At 27.2% G+C, this 18,684-nt stretch overlaps 2 protein-coding genes across 5 annotated transcripts; both read left to right on the top strand.

Annotated features, from left to right (window-relative positions):
• Window positions 1–1,609: 1,609 nt before the first annotated feature.
• On the top strand, window positions 1,610–8,278 carry LOC105259519 (sensory neuron membrane protein 1). Of its 2 annotated transcripts, none has more exons than XM_025412970.1 (9): window positions 1,610–1,722; window positions 2,342–2,458; window positions 2,749–2,906; window positions 3,201–3,397; window positions 4,717–4,922; window positions 5,548–5,803; window positions 7,055–7,266; window positions 7,496–7,722; window positions 7,947–8,278. In XM_025412970.1, the coding sequence occupies exons 2-9, from the start codon at window positions 2,351–2,353 to the stop codon at window positions 8,143–8,145; spliced, it is 1,563 nt and encodes a 520-aa protein (XP_025268755.1). In that variant the 5' UTR covers window positions 1,610–1,722; window positions 2,342–2,350; the 3' UTR covers window positions 8,146–8,278. The 2 variants fall into 2 exon arrangements, with proteins under 2 accessions (XP_025268755.1, XP_025268754.1); XM_025412969.1 differs by lacking the exon at window positions 1,610–1,722 and adding an exon at window positions 2,126–2,263.
• Window positions 8,279–10,898: 2,620 nt separating this feature from the next.
• LOC105256769 (sensory neuron membrane protein 1) lies at window positions 10,899–18,364 on the top strand. 3 transcript variants are annotated; one of them, XM_025412967.1, is made up of 9 exons: window positions 10,899–11,133; window positions 12,599–12,712; window positions 13,984–14,141; window positions 14,419–14,618; window positions 15,466–15,668; window positions 16,338–16,593; window positions 16,934–17,145; window positions 17,301–17,527; window positions 17,753–18,364. In XM_025412967.1, exons 2-9 carry the CDS (start codon window positions 12,608–12,610, stop codon window positions 17,958–17,960), a joined length of 1,569 nt encoding a protein of 522 aa, XP_025268752.1. In that variant the 5' UTR covers window positions 10,899–11,133; window positions 12,599–12,607; the 3' UTR covers window positions 17,961–18,364. The 3 variants fall into 3 exon arrangements, with proteins under 3 accessions (XP_025268752.1, XP_025268751.1, XP_025268750.1); XM_025412966.1 differs by having other exon boundaries at window positions 10,900–11,098; XM_025412965.1 differs by lacking the exon at window positions 10,899–11,133 and adding an exon at window positions 12,012–12,316.
• The last annotated feature ends 320 nt before the right edge of the window (window positions 18,365–18,684 follow it).

Raw genomic sequence — 18,684 nt, 5'->3', positions numbered from 1 at the left:
CTACAAGTAAAATTCACACAAGCATAGCTCTAATTGTAAGAGAAACACAATATATATATATATATATATATATATATATATATATATATGTATATCCTTAATTTATAGAATAGAATATATTTAAAATGTAATTATAATTAATTATAGTTAATTTCTTTTGCTGTGTTTCTCTTACAATTAGAGCTATGCTTGTGTGAATTTTATTTGTTCTGATATCTCACACACTACCATTAGTATATCTATAGTCTAATGTATAATAAATTGCAAAAATATCTTTGCGTGTTTAATTATCTTGACATTTTTTCTAAGTGTGAAACTAATGAAAATGTGGTATACATTTCGCATACATTAAACTAAATTCATAATTGATATATAGAGCAAACTCTGTTCCCGTCCACCAAAATTTAATTGATTAACAATGTATACTTGTATTTATTATTAATAAGCAGGAACATGTTATTTATAAAAATAATTTTTTATGAGAAAAATACTAGATATTAAAAACTGTTTCATTTCAAAGTTTTTTATCGGTATAATTATAATAATTTTGGTAATTTATTATAAATAAAATTTATAAGAAAATTTTTTTATTAAAATTTAAGTGTTTATAATTTGATTCAATTATTTGTGTTATTAAAATATTACATGTTGAATAAGTGATAATTTACATTATACATATATCCTATATTTTTTATTTTTTTAACTACTTAAAAGTTATTTTATAATTAATTACAGTTTTAGAAATTTTTTGTTTTCTTTAGATACTTCAGATTTATTTTAGATTATTTTAGATATTTTAGGTTGCATCAACGTTATTTTAGCTTCAAGCGAGACATAAATATATGTCTATCTTTATCTTTCTTTCTAAATAAATAAAGACAGACATATATTTAAGTTTCACTTAAAGTTAAAATAATATTGGTGCAACTGGATCTTAGATATTTTACTTTAGAGATACTCTTTAGAGTTTCTATACTTCTAAAAGATTTAAATCGCATTCAATAAATAACAAAATTTAAAAAAAATATATAATAAAATATTACTTTATTTTATATTTTATATTTTAAAATTATATGCAAATGTGATAAATGTTATATTGACAATTTATTTTAGTAAAATATTATTGCTATTTCATAGCAATTATATATGATATTTTGCGAAACAAAAGTGAACCTTATTAAAAAATAATTTAAAAAGATTGGAATCTATTACTCTTTAAATGTGCATGCTTATTTTGAACATATATAAATTTAATATTTCAGATTTTATTCTTCAATTTAGATGAAACCTGCGGCCATTTTAAAATCATAATAGTTTTTCATTCTTTTTGTCGCATTAGCTTCTTATAATTGTTTCTAAATCGGTATATAAAATAAGAAAATAAAATAATAAAATACAAAAATAGATAAAGTACCTAGAAACTTATTTTGATAGCCGCACTTGTATTTTCACCGCAGACTAATAAATCTTATCCAAAAGTTACTGATCGCGCAGTCGCAATAAATTGATGTCGACGAATCACGAATCAGTGTACAAATAAAGATATAGATATAGATATATATATATGTGAGAAACTGTGAACGTGAGAGAAACTCTGGGCACTAGATAGTTCACTAGTGAGAATTGCTGAGGACCGATGACAAGAAGTGCTCGAGATCAGAGCACAAGACGAAAAGAGCAATTTTTTTGTTATAGAAGTTTTCTGAAGAAAAATTTATTCAGGTGTGCTACTCAGATGCTTCCTAAAAACAGACGATCCAATAAAGAAAAAAATGAAATATAAAATATTCCGTGATTTAAAGAAATTAATCTAAAAATTTATTAATTTTAAGGATTGAGAATTCTCTCTCGATAATTGTGGAGTTCTTATTTTACATTATTTGGAAAAGAAAGAGATTTTGTTAATTTAAAATAAGAATTTATTATTTTTAAAAATCAAGTGTTATCAAAGGGAAATTTGTTAGTTTTTGATAATTAAATATTGAATATTATTTTTAAAGATCGAAGATTTTAAGAATCAAGATTTCTTGTTTGATAATTTAAGATTTTTTGTCTATTTTAAAAATTGAAATTCTTGTCAGTGCAAAAAATGGGTATTTTTCAAGAATTTCTTTGCATAAAATTCAAATTAGAAAACAACACGCGTCGTGTTTTACGTCATATAAACGATGCTATGCGTAATTCGAATCTGAGGCGTCTGTTATCCTTTTTCACGATCGGCAAAATCCTCAACATTGTGCTACATGTTACTGAAGGATATAAGGTGTTGATAATTTTTTATTGAAAGGTGCAACATAAAAAATATAATTCAGTTTGTTTGTGGCGTGCGTGTGTGTTTTAGATTAATAATATGGTGTCTGTAAAAAAACTCGGACTTGCCGGCTCCTGTACGTTTTCCATGATGTTTATTATCTACACTGCAGTATTTCCTGCTATATTGAAATCACAAGTCAAATCTGTAAGTAATGATTACATGTCCTTTCTTGGCGATTTATTTTCGAAATACTAAAATCAGAATTTAAAAAATGATGATTTTGTCAATTTTAAGATATCACAAATTAAGTTTCACAAACATATAAATATTTAGTAAAATCTTCTTTTTTTAATTTTAAATCCATTTTACTATAGATCATATTTGATTGGCCAACAATTATATATACACTGAAAATAAAAGTATTAATCACAGAACTTTTGATACATAGAGAAAAAGCTTTGCGTGTAAAAATGTTAAGTTTTACAAATTTACAGCAAATTAGGTTGAAAAAGGGAGATGAAATGCGCGATTTTTGGGAGAAACTTCCGCAGCCACTAGATTTCAAGATCTACATTTTCAACGTAACAAATCCATCTGAAATTAAAACAGGAGCGAAGCCGATTGTGCAGGAAGTGGGACCTTTTCATTATGAGTAAGTATAATATTTTCTATAATATTGTAATTTTATTTATGATATTAAGATAATTTAGCCAATTGCATAATTTTTTATAAAAATAGCTAGATTAAATGTTTACAGTATAGAGAGCTTTAAATAATATGTGAATATAAATTGGAGCAGTTTATTTAAAATCTAAAAAAAATTTAGTAAGTGCAATTTTGCAATTATTAAATAATGTATATTTGTAATTATACAAATAATAATTGAAAATAACTAAAAGTAATAAATAAAGATATGGAAATTTATGGATATTGATATGATTTTCAGTTTATATCGAGATAAGGAGAACATTGAGGACCGGGACGCAGATGATACCGTCGAGTATAGTTTACGACAAACTTGGCACTTCAATCCGGAAAAGAGTGTTATGTCGGAGAATGCGGAGATTTACACGTTTCATCCCCTCATGATAGCAATAATTCTGATCATACAAAGAGATAAGCCAACTGCGATGGGGGTCATCAGTACGTAATGGAATAAACATATGAAATATCGTATGATTAAGAAAGTTAAAATGTAAAAGACGTAATTAAAATCGACCACACTGGCAATTTTATTGATGGTACAGAATCACAACGTTTCGACCATAGGTTTTGGTCCTTTTCGAGTAAAGTAATTTAGTAACTATTATCGTGAGAAATAAAGAAATCACTTTGTCAAGATTATCATGTCAGCCTCTCCATCAACACACAGAGAAAAACTGAAAGTCTAGTAAAGACTTAAGTCTTTCTCTGTGTGTTGATGGAGAGGACATGGAGCTGACATGATAATCTTGACGAAGTGATTTCTTTATTTCTCACGATATAATAATTAACTAAATTACTTTCATTCAAAAAGGACCAAAACCTATGGTCGAAACATTGTGATTCTGTACCATCAATAAAATTGCCAGTGTGGTCGATTTTAATTACGTCTTTTATTTTATCTACTGGAGACTTTCAAGAATTTAATGTAAAGTTAAAATGTATTAAGTAGTATGTTATTAATTATCTTATTAATTATTGAATAATTTTAATTTTGAAAAATGTATAGTGTTATATTATTTATCTCAAATAATAATTATAAACTTTCTAATAAGAGTCAAGATGTGTGTAAATAAACAATATGAAATATTTTTTGAATATTTTAAGAAATTCTTAGCTTTGTTTTAAAACAATCTGATTGTATAATACATTTCAAATTGTAAAATGTTCCGAGATTTTTTAAACTTTCAAAGAGTAAAATATATGGAAAAGTGAAAATATCAGAGATAGAAAAGAGAAAAGATCAGAGCGTAAGAGAGAAAAATATCAGAGCATGTAAATTCTTGGTTTAACAATTGTAATATTTTTTTGCTTACATTTCTATCTAAGTTTTTTCCCGAGAAGTATAAAAATAATCTCACATTTAAAAATTCTACAATTAAGAAGATATACATATACACAACTATGTTTCCTGAATTAAAATCCTTAAAACATTTGAAAAATGTTATGCAATCACTCTTTTCTTTGGCTTTTATTTGACTGTTTCTAATTATTAATTGATTAACAAAATAAATTAAAAAATTATCTTATTAATAATTAATAAATAATAATATAATAATTAATTAATTAATAATAACTGATTGATTTAAATTTACTTTTTAAAGTTTAATTTTTCATAGTAGTATTAATCTATATGTCTGATCTATTTTCTGATATATACATGTTATGAATAATATGCTACACTATATTTCAAAATTTTGAAATTGTAAAATAAAATAAACAGGATGAAATATCAATTCTTACATTATGAATATCTTTAGGCAAGGCGCTTGATAGTATCTTCCAGAAACCCGAATCAATATTTATTAAAACTAACATGAAAGAACTATTCTTCTATGGTTTACGTGTCGATTGTTCGGAGATAAAGGATTTCGCTGGATCCGCAGTGTGTAGCGCGTTACAAGAAAAGGAAGATATTCTCATCCGAGAGGCTGAATTACGTTATAGATATGGTTTTCTCGCTAAGGTATGTATCTGTATTATTTTAAAGCGACATTTTTTTGCGCAATTATATTTTTATATTGCTGCAAGATTTTAAAAACAATTCTATAACAATAAATACTCTTTTAGTCTAATATCTTCAAAGATATATTGATATATTAATTTTGCACAAAGAATTCTTAAGTATAATATATCCTTAAATATATAAAAAATATATTCTTAAATATCTAATTATAAAACAAAAATAAATGGTGCTGTAAAGGCTATATTAAAATAAATCATTTATGAAAAATTAAATTTAATAATTATATTATATATTTAATTATTTTATATAATTATATTTTATTTTAAAAAATGTGTAGAAAAATATTAATTATTTTAATATTTAACACGTATACACATGTATTTATTTATATTTTGTTTTTAGAATATATTTAAAAATATATATTTAAAAATATAATATCTTAAAAATATAATATCTCGTAATTATATTCTATAACAATTCCTATAAATTTATTATCAATTATTCCTATTAATTTATTATTTATTATTTCTATATTTCCTATTTATTATTCCTATATTATCTTATTATTCTTATATTTCCTATTTATTATTCCTATAAATATTTATATCAATTATTTGTATTTCAGGCAAATGGAACCTATTTCCCAGATCGCATAAGAGTATTTCGAGGAATCAAGAATTATAAAGACGTCGGACGTGTATTATCGATAGGAAATGCAACGAAAATGAGTATATGGCCTGATAATCCATGCAACGATTATCGCGGCACGGATGGAACTATTTTTCCGCCGTTTCTCACTGAAGATAGAGATGTTTGGGCAGTCTTTCCAGACATCTGCCGAAGTATACCTGCTTATTATGTTGAACCAGGGATGGTTCAAGGTATCAATATCTATAAAGAAATGTTACTTATTTTAAATAAACTTCTTTTAAATATGTAACATGTATGCACATAAATTATAAAATATTATAATTCTTTATTTAATGATGAGAGAAACAAAATAAAAACAAAATAATTAATTAATAAATAATATTAGATTTTTAAATAATTTTATTAAATTCTATTAATAGTAATTCTCTGGAGAATTTGAGATTAATCTTAAATTAAATAAACTTCACACATACACACATATATTAACATTTAAACACATATAAGATACATTTATATGCGTAAAGATATAATACATATTTTATACACATACACATACACACACACACACACACACACACACACACACACACAAGATGTAAGACATTTAAATATAAAAATATTTAACATTAAAAATTATAGAGCCTCCATTCTGAACATTAAAAATCATCGATATAATAAAATTCTACACTGAGAAAAAAATCTGGTTGCATTAATTAGAATTCTGGTAGATTCAATCAGTATGTCTGTTGGAAAATAGACAAACCAGAATTCTTGTAGGAATTACCAAGATTAATTTCTTCCTGTTAAATTTACCAAATTTTCTGATTAATAATACTAAACTCGCCAGCACCAAATCGTCTAAATTTTTTCCATCTAATCTCAAAAGTCTGTTTAATATTCTAAATTCCAACAAGATTATTGGATAAATTCAATCCAGATTATTGAATAAATTATATAAATTATTTTAAATTCAGTTTGTTAGAAATTAAACTGATAAACAGTGATGCAAGAAGAGAATTCAGCTCAAACACACACAATCAAAGAGCGTCCTCTTTCTGGCACTTACTCGTAAAAGAAAAAAAATATACTTTGGATTTAATGTGAATACTAGTTCTTTATATACATTTCATGGCAAATATTTAATACGAGTAAAGTTAAGAGTGGCTCGCCGTCTAGCGGCAAGCAAAGAAGTTAATGCAATAAGAAATTTTATAGATTCAACCAGAAAATATTAACCAAATCATAGTAAAATATATTAAACGTTCTAGTTATAAAAAATCGAATCTTATTATGATACTAGAAATTCTTGTTTAATTTAACCAAAATGTCTTCAATCATATACGTCTTATTGGTACAATTAAATGATTTTTCTCAGTATACAATTTCTACAAAAATCATATTTCGTTCATTTCTGAAATACTTTGTATTTATAAATTAGTGATAATATAGAATTAAACAATTTCGATAATTTTTTAATGTAGGTTTCAAAACGCTGCACTATACGGCAGATTTGGGCGATCCGTCTACGGATGAGGATGCCAAGTGTCTCTGTCTCGAGCCTGAGGGATGCATGCCGAAAAATGTATATAATGCAGGTCCCTGCAAAAGCGTGCCTATAAGAATAAGCTTACCTCATCTTCTTGATTCGGATCCACGATATCTCGAAATGATCGATGGATTGAATCCTGATCCTGTAAGTTTAGTCGTTTACAAGAGACTTAATTTTACGAGAGACTGTTAAAATATTACAGATGCATTAATATATCATTACTTGGATTATAATAAAATTATTTTTTCGGAAATAATAATAAGAAGAGTCTATATTAAATAAGAGAACAAAATAGGATAAATCTTAAATCGTGAAAATTGGAGTGAATTATCAAGAATTTATAATGGTTATGAGATTATATGTTACTTGTTAGGAGAAGCACCAGATGACTTTCGATTTTGAGATAATGACAGGTACTCCAATAAGAGCATATAAGAAGATTCAATTCAACGTGTTGGTCGGACCTATTCCTAAACTTAAATTAATGAAATCCTTCCCGGAAGTGCTCTTCCCGATATTTTATGTAGAGGACGGACTTGAACTAGGGGAAGTTTTGATAAAACCATTGAAAGTTGCGTATAAACAAATTTTAGTCGCAAAGTAAGTAAAGTTCAGTTTGTTATTACTTCGTATAATTTTTCATTTTTATTGCATTATATTTTAACATCGAAATTGCTTAAAAATACACTATACATTCTGTTACTGTAATAGATAAGATCAATTTAAAAAATTTTGTAAACAGTTTTGCAAAATAAATTTCTTCATTTCTTCGAGATATTTTCATGATAAAGTTATTGAATTCATTGTTTAATTTTCTATTTTAGGATATTGATGTGGTTCATGATGCTGAGTGGGATAGGCATGATGATTGCTGCTGCAGTGAAATATTATAAAGAGAAGAATGCGGACAAGGTTACACAACCAGATCTTTTGCCAAAATCAGGCAAGGAAGAGAACAGCGCGTCACGAAAACCGACAATCAGCACTATACAAGCTGAAATGGTACCACCCAACATTGATTAACAATTATTCTCAACAGGGAGTAATAATTATTCGTTACCTAATCTATATGAATACCAAAAAGGTTAAGAAATGACAGTAATCACGCAATATCGATTTCGATTCAAGTGTTGAAAATAATAATAAAATTTTGAAGAAATTTTATTATATAACATACTTTTACTAATGCATATGCATAATTCTAATTATGCTAGATAAATAATTTCAACGTAATATAATTCTATTGAAACAATATCCGGCTTACGCGGTTTAAATTGTAACTTCAAAATATTATTATTGTGTATATTCACAATATATATATATATATACAGGGTCTACCAAAAGTGTGGAAACCCCTAAATATCTCGGAAAATATACGTTTTACAGAAAAGTGTTTCCAACAAAAGTTGTAGGGTTTAAGAAGATCTATATACTGATTCTATCAGTTTGACCTTGGATGGCGTCGTCAAGGTCAGGTCAAGGTCACATTGACTTTTTTAAATGACACCCCCTACATTTGATTGCATATTCTTATAGCTTAATTCAAGAGCTTTCCAAAACACTATAATAATGTTCATTTTTATTAAGTACTTTGCGAGTTATGAGGGTTGAAATAATTTCTTAATTTTACATAAACCATAAAATATCTAGTAAACCATTCATTTTTCGATTATCTTACCTTCATACTTTTATGTACAAATTAATGAGAGGAATCAATTGGTGTAAAGAAAACACATAGTTGTTTCTAAGAAAAAATATGTAATTTGCAATTAACAATTCCATATTTTTTCTTAAAAACAACTGTATGTTTTCTTTACACCAATTGATTCCTTTCATTATTTTGTACATAAAAATATGAAGGTAAGATAATCGAAAAATGAATGGTTTACTAGATATTTTATGGTTTATGTAAAATTAAGAAATTATTTCAACCCTCATAACTCGCAAAGTACTTAATAAAAATGAACATTATTATAGTGTTTTGGAAAGCTCTTGAATTAAGCTATAAGAATATGCAATCAAATGTAGGGGGTGTCATTTAAAAAAGTCAATGTGACCTTGACCTGACCTTGACGACGCCATCCAAGGTCAAACTGATAGAATCAGTATATAGATCTTCTTAAACCCTACAACTTTTGTTGGAAACACTTTTCTGTAAAACGTATATTTTCCGAGATATTTAGGGGTTTCCACACTTTTGGTAGACCCTGTATATTATATAAATACAATATAATAATTTTTTAAATTAATACAATAATTATATTACTATATTAATATTAATATAATAATTATTTTTCTAAATTCTTTTTCTTGAAATATTATTATTATAACAATGATATTTTAGACGTTAGAATAATTTTACATATATACTAGATGTTAGATTATTTCTCTAAATTTTCTTTTTTGAAATATTATTTCTAATTTAATAATATTATATATATATATATATATATATATATATATAATAAATAATTAATAATATATTAGAAGTTAGAACAATACTTTAATCGTATTTTAATACGATTAAACGTATATTTATTATATGATTAAACATATTTTAATACGATTATATTTTAATTATTGATTATTTCTCGACTGATTAATTATTTGTAGATAGAAAACTTAGATAAATAGTACTAAATTATTGAGGTTTATAATTTATCAGCAGATATACGATTGTAATTAGATCCAGTAACTAATAAGTACCCAGGTAGCAGGATGATGTCTTCAGACGTCTTAATGACGTACAATGACATCATTAAAACGTTATTAAGATTTTTGATGTCATTCTGTTACCTGGGTAGTTGTCAATAGTTATAATTACAGTAATTTCGGAATATGCCCATATGGATTCCATAAAGAATGTAACATTTTAATCGATCGAGAAATATAATTAACGTTAATATTAAATGCAAATTATATTTTTAAGCCATTAGATTCTACTAGAATCGTATCTATACATAGATCGCACTTATAACATGACTATTATTAAAATGACATGTTATCGCAAATTATATATATTTTTAAATAACACGTATTTACCAAAGAGTTATATATTTTAAAAAAATTGAATAAAAATAAGAAATTTTAATAATTGCAATTATTTATAATATTGACATAATCTCAAGACTATTTTAGGTCTTCTGCTTATAGCCTCTAGCAAGAATTATACAAGATAACTTATACAATTAAAAATCCTCGAATGAAAATTATGAAATAATGCATTCTTTCTTTCTAATTAATTCTGTTTAATTAATTTTTTTAATAATTATATCATTCTATTTCGATCAAATAGAATGATATCAATTATTTCGATAAATAGCAGTCTGCTTTAAGATAAATTTTAGATCTTAATATCTTTCTGTACAAAATTTTGGAAAGAGATAAAGTGAAGAATCAAATTACATTATAAAAATATGAAAATTAAAATAAATCCAATGTATATTTTTCCGAGATTAATTTTTTATTTGTTTCTTAGGATATATTTTTTATAAATTATAAATTATAAATATATTTTTTCGAGATTAATTTTTTATTTGTTTCTTAGAATATGATGCACTACTCTGTCTTTTTCCCTAAATAAGTTGCCTAGAGAGAGAGAGAATTGACAGTCATCATATAGCTGTTTGCATCAGTTTAGTTTGAATGTCATTTCGTGACTTTCATTGGAGAGTCTCTAGCGTGACTGAATCACGCACGACTTTGCGAGTCAGCAAGTAAATTCTATGCCTTCGATCGCATCACGCCCGAGTAGAACAAAGTTGTATCCCGCTGTGCTCGAGATGCCGCAACGTTTAAGTAATTGAAGCCAAGAAGTTTGCAATGGGGACGAGCAAGCAGGAGTACGCCGACGCCGGTCTAGTGTAAGACGTCGGCGTCATTATCGCCTGGGCAGTTTGTTCGCGACGAGCCGCGCACGATCAACGGCGACGTCGACGACAAGGGTGGCGAAGAAATCGGCCAGGAGGCCGAACAGGTGTGAAGACAGTGCGAAGACACACGGGGAGGAAGGTCGAGGCTTTCGCATCTCGCATCGCGACTCGTGAACTCGTTTCTTTACGCGATTCTGGCAATAAATATTCACCACGAGATTTTTTTTTAAACGCAAATGAACGAACGAGAGTAATCCGTGAATTCGTTTACGCGACGAAAGAAGTGAATAAGGATCTAAACAATCGGAATTTTAATTTTTGCATATATGCTGTATCTTTTTATGGATCAAACCACGAGAGAGAAATAAATTACGCGAAAGGATTTTTTTACGAAAAATTGGCGAAAAAGATTGTGAGAGAAATAAAATAAATGTATTGAAGCTGAATACCGATGATGATATTAAATATCTAATATATACGATGAATGCGGATATCGACTTTGAAGGAAGAAAATTATGTGCTTAATTTATTTGTTTGGATTACGAACATACAAATAGATGCAACGAAAAAGATGAAGACGATTCAAATCATAGAACGAATTTTTTACAAGCATTTCTTTTTATCATAATCATATTTAAATTCTCAAAGAATCAGATTAAAAAATTATTCTTTGATTTATATCTGTTAGTACCACTTTTACGGATTTTAACTTGATATTTTCCTACATGAATGAAAGCTTAACTCTCGTAATAATCTTTCTCTCTTTCGTGTTTTATATTTAATTCTCTTTTTTCTATAATATTCAATTTTATTTTTAACTAAATTTGGTCATATTTTTTATTTGATTATATTATTATTATTATTATATTTATATTTTTATTTAATAATTTTATAATAATAATATTATATTTAATAATATATATATTATCATTAAATTTAATTAACGGTAATATAATTAACGATAATTTATTTATATATTTTAATATATATTTCATTTGATTTTATACAAATATATAGATAGACTTTTTCCTAAAAAGATCAGTTTTAACAATTATACGAGGCGTTATCTTAAATTTTTCTTTTATCAATGCAGTGAGAAAAAGGTGCCATTTTTAGATTAAAATTGACGTGAAATCGACAAGAGCATATAAAATTAGAGATTCATGGTTTCCAAGAAACGTGTGTATGATGTTACCGTTCGTACCCTTCGGAGGATATACGATTTTATGAGGCGTTTTCACTTGCTATATGTGTTCCCATGTTACGGCAAAGTCTTGGGCAATGTGCTCTGTGTTCTTGAAGGATTTAATAATAATAATAAGGTTTCCATTGTATTAATGTTGTTTTAATGTCCTAGCAGTGACTCTCGTGACTCCGCAAAAATGATATATTCATAGAAAGTTAAATTATGAATGCGATTGTTTCTCAAATTGAAATCAAACTTTTGACAATTATTTTAGATTGGTATAGCAACGGAAACTTAATGTATAGTTTTGATTTTGAGTAACTCGAGATTATTTAAATTGCTTATTCGTTTAAAATATCTATTTAGATTCGATCGTGCATTTCTGCTTAAATGTTATTCGATATTTCCATATTCACAGAGCGCTAAAATGGTGTCTATAAAGAAACTCGGAATCGGCGGTGGATGTATGTTTTTCTTCGGCATTGTAACGTGGTGTGGATTTCCTTCACTAATTAGGTCTCAAATCAAGAAGGTAACAATTTACAAATTTACTACATCATATAACAATTAATTTACTAATATCATTCTATTAGTTCTATTAGCTCATTAAGCGTAATGATAATGATACTTGTATAATTAGCTCATTAAGCGTAATGATAATGATAATAATACTTATACAACGATTTATTTATCCATGATTTTTCATTATTAAACAGTGTATATCGTTACGATAATAAAACATTTTATAGCGCTTTGAAGTATTTTTATCATAGAAAAGTTCAAAAGTCTCAAAATTTTATTTATTCAACAATCTTATTTTCGCGTGACTCGTGTAATTAATGGAATATATCGGAAGATATGTGTTTTTGCAAGCTGTAACATTTTCTTTTATAAAATTAAATTTTTACAGATTACATATCACGAAAGATTATTCATTCATTATATATTTTGCTTTCACATATTATATATTTTGCTTTCATATATTATATATTTTTCAATCATTATTTTAAAAATATATATTTTATTATATATGTCGACGTATTTTAAAAATAATCTTTCATTCTCTAGTTTTGAAATATTTAAATATGATATATTATGTAATTTTTACAAATTTAATAACCAATTTTTCTTCTTTTTCTTTTTATCGCATTCAAATACTTGATTTGCTTAGAAAAATTCTTTATACGCGTCTGATCCAACGCACAGTTTTACTGAATATTGTGAAATGATAAAGTCATTCTACGAAAGTGTACAGCACGAAATCCTTGAACCTTACTGTCAATCGCTATAATGTTCTAGCATAATGTTTTAGTATCTCATTATATATATTCCAGTTTTTGATCTAATGACATTAAAATTATGGCGATTTCTTTTCTTGAACTTATAAGAAAACATTTTTAAAGATGATCGGAGGACTATCATAACTAACAAATACATACATTTACTTAATTTGCACAGTATAAATTTAATAAACATAAATATTTGTATCTGTGTGTATATATGTTATGTCAAAACCATAATTTACGCAATTTTTGTAGAGATCTGTTTTTGATTATAATATTTCAAATTTAATGATTGTTAAATTTCATACTAAATCTATATATTAGTCACCGAATTGCGAATAGTTGAGTAGTTTCAGTAAAATTGTTTTAAATCCGTACATACATATTAAAAGAAATATAGAAATTATGTATTATAAGATTACGAAATTTTTTAATTATTATAACTATGAGAGCATCGTTTCATTATTTTATGTTCATTTCTATGTGATTTTATGAAACTAACGAAATTTAATGTTTGTAGGCTATCATGTTGAAACCAGGCAGTGAAATACGCGACATGTGGTCGAATTTTCCGTTGCCATTGGATTTTAAAATCTATTTGTTCAACGTGACTAACCCTGATGAGGTTGTACAGGGTCAAAAGCCAAAACTACAAGAAGTCGGACCATTCTTTTATGAGTGAGTTTAAGTATAAACATAATATTAAAAAATTTATAATCAATTACGGATACAAAAATTCGCAAAAATTAATTTGTCATTTAATTTATCTTTAATTTATCTTTATTAAAAATTAACAAATTCTATACTCTCTTTTCTTCGATTTCTTTTTTATATATTTTCAACCTTATAGTGATCTAAATTTTAATCTAATCCGCAATAATCGAATCTTTTTTGAGATCTTTATATAAATCTATTTATTATTCAAAATGTTCGAAAACTCGGATGTTCATTTTAGTGAGTACAAGGTGAAAATAGATCTCATCGATCGAGAGGATGAGGATAGCGTCGAATATAGCATAAAAGCTACATGGTTTTTCAATCCCAAGAAAAGCCACGGATTGACGGGCAACGAGGACATGGTGGTTCCTCATCTAATGATTCTGAGCATGGCGTTGATGACCCTGAAGGAGAAGCCTGCTGCAATGCCAATTATTGGTACGTATATACAATGTCATTATTTCCTTTCAATGTCGTGTATCGATTGCGGTCATGTATCAGTCATGTATCGCATAGGTCGGTCGGCTCGGACTATAACAATGCATGCTGGAAGATTTAAAGTGGAACATGAGAAAGATATGTTTCTCTAATATAGTAGTAGTATCTTTATTCTTCAGCTATTCTGCCAAGAAGAGAGATATGTTTCTCTAATGTATATGTACCTTTGTCAATATAAAGAGTGTGCTTATGAGATTTTTATATATATTTCTATTTTTTGCTGTTATATTCGCATTACATGTACATATATTTTGTCGTGTGACAATTAAATTTTATTTTAATAAAAATAAAAAGGAATAAAGTGCGAGAAAAGAATTTTCTACACGATTATTCGATGATCCAATTCTATTATAAATTAAATTAAGAATATTTATTAATATGTTGAATAAAAGGATGGAAATAATATAATCGACCAAAACTAGTCAGAAATTTTTTGTTTATTGATTACAACGTTTCGACCATATGGTTGTGGTCGGTGTGAGACTTCGTCAAGAACGTTCGTTGACGAAGTCTCACACCGACACATCGTTTTTATTTTCGTTTCGATTTTAAATTTATTAAGATGTAATGATCGTGCAAACGTGACTTGTGCATTTTACAACACTATGATTTATATCTGTCATTTGATCTTATTTACTTGAAATTGACCACAACTATATGGTCGAAACATCGTAATCAATAAACAAAAAATTTCTGGCTAGTTTTGGTCGATTATATTATTTCCAACGATCCTTTGATTAATTGACTAGCGATATTAAGATAATTTATGTTATGTTGAATAACATAGGCAAAGCGGTCGACAGTATCTTCCACAAACCAGACTCAATATTCGTAAAAGCCAAAGCCAAGGACATACTTTTCGATGGTCTGCCAGTCGACTGCACAGTGTCGGACTTCGCTGGATCGGCAGCATGCAATGTGCTGAAGACGGAAGCGAAGGATCTTGTGCCGGACGGGGAAAATCGATACAAGTTCTCTCTCTTCGGTGGGGTAGGTATAATTTTAATTCTAAAAAAATTATAATTCTATAATTTCTAAAAAAATTATAATTTTAAAAAATTATATCTCTTTGATTATTTGTTATAGAAACTATACAACTGTATTTAAAATTTTAATTATATTCAAAGACCTTTTTTTAAGCAAAGATTTATTTTATGATTATCTATGATTATCTTTTCAAGATTATTTATTTTTCACTGTCACAATTATTTTTAATAAAGTTAATTAATATTTCTCACGTATTCTTCATCGATTTAAATTATTTATTTATTTTTTTATATCCGGATATATTTTTATATATCCGGATATATTTTTTATAGATATATTTTTACATGCATAAATATTTATATGCGTGGACACACACAGACATGTAACATATTTTTTATTATTATCGGTTACTGTTTTAACTTTTCTGATTTCTCGGTGAAATATTAATGAGTAATATTAATTATAAGTTTAATAGTATATTATGAAAAAGAAACGAGTCACGCAGGATAATAATCTGTTATTATTTGATCGCAACTCTAATTGTGAATAAAAGTAAGATTGTAATTAGACATTATGATTACGAAAAATGCATATGTGAAAAATACGAAAAAGTCATAAACATTTCCCGCGTGTTGTATTGATGATAATTGTATTGATGAATAATTTTATTAGAAAAACGGGAGCGTCCTACCGCAACGTATGAAAGTTTTGCGTGGTATTAAAAATTACAAAGACGTCGGTCGTGTCTTGGAATGGGATGGTAAGCCTGCGTTGGATATTTGGCCGGAAGATCATTGTAATCAATACAACGGTACCGATTCAACGATCTTCCCACCTCTATTCGGGCCAGACGACGACATTGTCTCATTCGGTTACGAAATCTGTCGATCTGTCAGCGCGCATTATCGTTATCATAGCAGAATCAAAGGTATATAAATCATATGAAACGATCAAGTAAGAAGAAAAAATAGTTATCTTATCTAACAAATATAATTATATTAAATACAAATTAAAAATCCCACTATGTCCCATTAAAGTTAGAATTGAATTTACAGCTTTTGAGACATAAAATTACTATAATAATAACATAATGAATATAATATCGCAATAAAAATAATTTTATTGTCTTTTAAATAAAGTTTATAATGTAACTATTATTATATATTATTATAGTTTCCCTTGAAAGGTAGAAAAAGTATTAGCAAAATAACATAAAACACGTTCTTATCATCATTGAATTTTTTCTCATAGCATTTTCGAATTTGCAGGTCTCAATACTCTTCATTATACGGCGGACCTCGGAGATATGAGCAAGAATCCTGAAGAAAAATGTTTCTGCCCGACACCGGATACTTGTCTAACGAGAAATCTCTATGATTTGTCGAAGTGTATAGGTGCACCTATCATTGGATCGCTTCCACACTTTTACGATTCCGAGCCAAATTGGTTGGATTTGGTGGATGGTTTGCATCCGACTCAGGTACACTCGACAAAAGTTAAAAATATATAGATATCGATCATAAATAAATATAAGAAGAAAATACAAATATGATATATATCATTGAAAGAAACATTACATAAATAAATATGATGAGAAATATATAATCACTGTGATTAAATTATTTTCATTGATAGGAGGATCATGAAATGGATATGGATTTCGAACCGATGACAGCTACGCCGATACGCGCGCATAAGCGATTGCAGTTCAACATGTTCGTACAACCGATTCCGAAGTTCAAATTGATGAAAAATTTCCCAGAGGCATTGTTGCCGCTATTTTGGGTGGAAGAAGGAATATTACTCGATGACGAATTTGTTAATAAGGTCAAGGTGGTATTCAAGGCGACAGCAGTTGTCAAGTGAGCCTACGACAATATTTCTCGAATAATTATATTTTGATGGATAACTAGTACTTTTGCTTAGTTATATAATCTAATCAATTTTGTTAGCAACATAATTGCAAATATATATTTTATTTTATTGGTAAATTTGAAGAAAATTAAAGAGAAATTTTCTTTAATTTTTTTCAAATTTACCAATAAAATAAAATAAATCAAACATTAATTTGAAATTTTGATTTGCAGTTTTCTGAAATACGTGATGGTATTTGGCGGGATAGGCATGTGCATTGCAGCCGGTGGGTTGTATTACAAGAATCGCAAAGAAAATAGTGGCAAGTTAGATATCACGAAGGTCACACCGAAAAGCGGCAATACAGAAAAAAGTTGGAATACCATGAATATCAGTACGATACAGGCGGCGACGGTGCCTGCCAATCTTGACAAAAATTGAACACTATTAACGAAAGGCTAATATCAATTTTAACATCGAGAAAGAAATCCCTTCACAGCTCTAAATATTTTTTTAATTAGAATTATTTTTAAAATATATAATAAGAGGTATAAATGAATAGGCTTTCTTAAAAGACGATCGATAAAAAGTCATTAGAGCTGATATAGGGAGAAATAGAGAATTTAATCTCCATTAAAATAATAAGAGGATTGAATATTGCAACGTTAGATGTAATATTTTGATGATGTGATTAGGAAGGTTGGAAAAGCATATATTATTCTAAAACTAATTGCTTAACCATCTATTAAATGATAGATAAATAATAAAGTTTTTAAAGAAAATTGAACTTAAGTGAATAAGGATCGTATAGATAAGGTTTATTTCTTATATGTAACATATTTAAAATTAATTATTTAACTACCTCGTTGTAAAAATATTAAATATCTATAAATATTTCAATGATGCACTTGTATGTATAATATAAATTAACAATTCTTAATTTATGCTTCGCGGTTCTTGCTCAAGAAAAATATTAATTATTTAACATATTGAGAAATATATAATGTTAAAATTTTTTTAAAATTTTTCGCAATTTATAATTTTTTCTTAACAGTGATTTAATACTATTCAGCAAAGATCTGCAAAAATCATAAGGCTAAGTACTGTTGACAAGAATTATACAAAAAATTATAAACATCTTTAATGTAAAAAGATCATTTAAATT

Source organism: Camponotus floridanus, unplaced genomic scaffold, assembly GCF_003227725.1.
Source record: "Camponotus floridanus strain SB8 unplaced genomic scaffold, Cflo_v7.5 scaffold6, whole genome shotgun sequence".
NCBI classification, from domain to species: domain Eukaryota; kingdom Metazoa; phylum Arthropoda; class Insecta; order Hymenoptera; family Formicidae; genus Camponotus; species Camponotus floridanus.
This window is presented reverse-complemented; position numbering and strand designations above follow the sequence as displayed.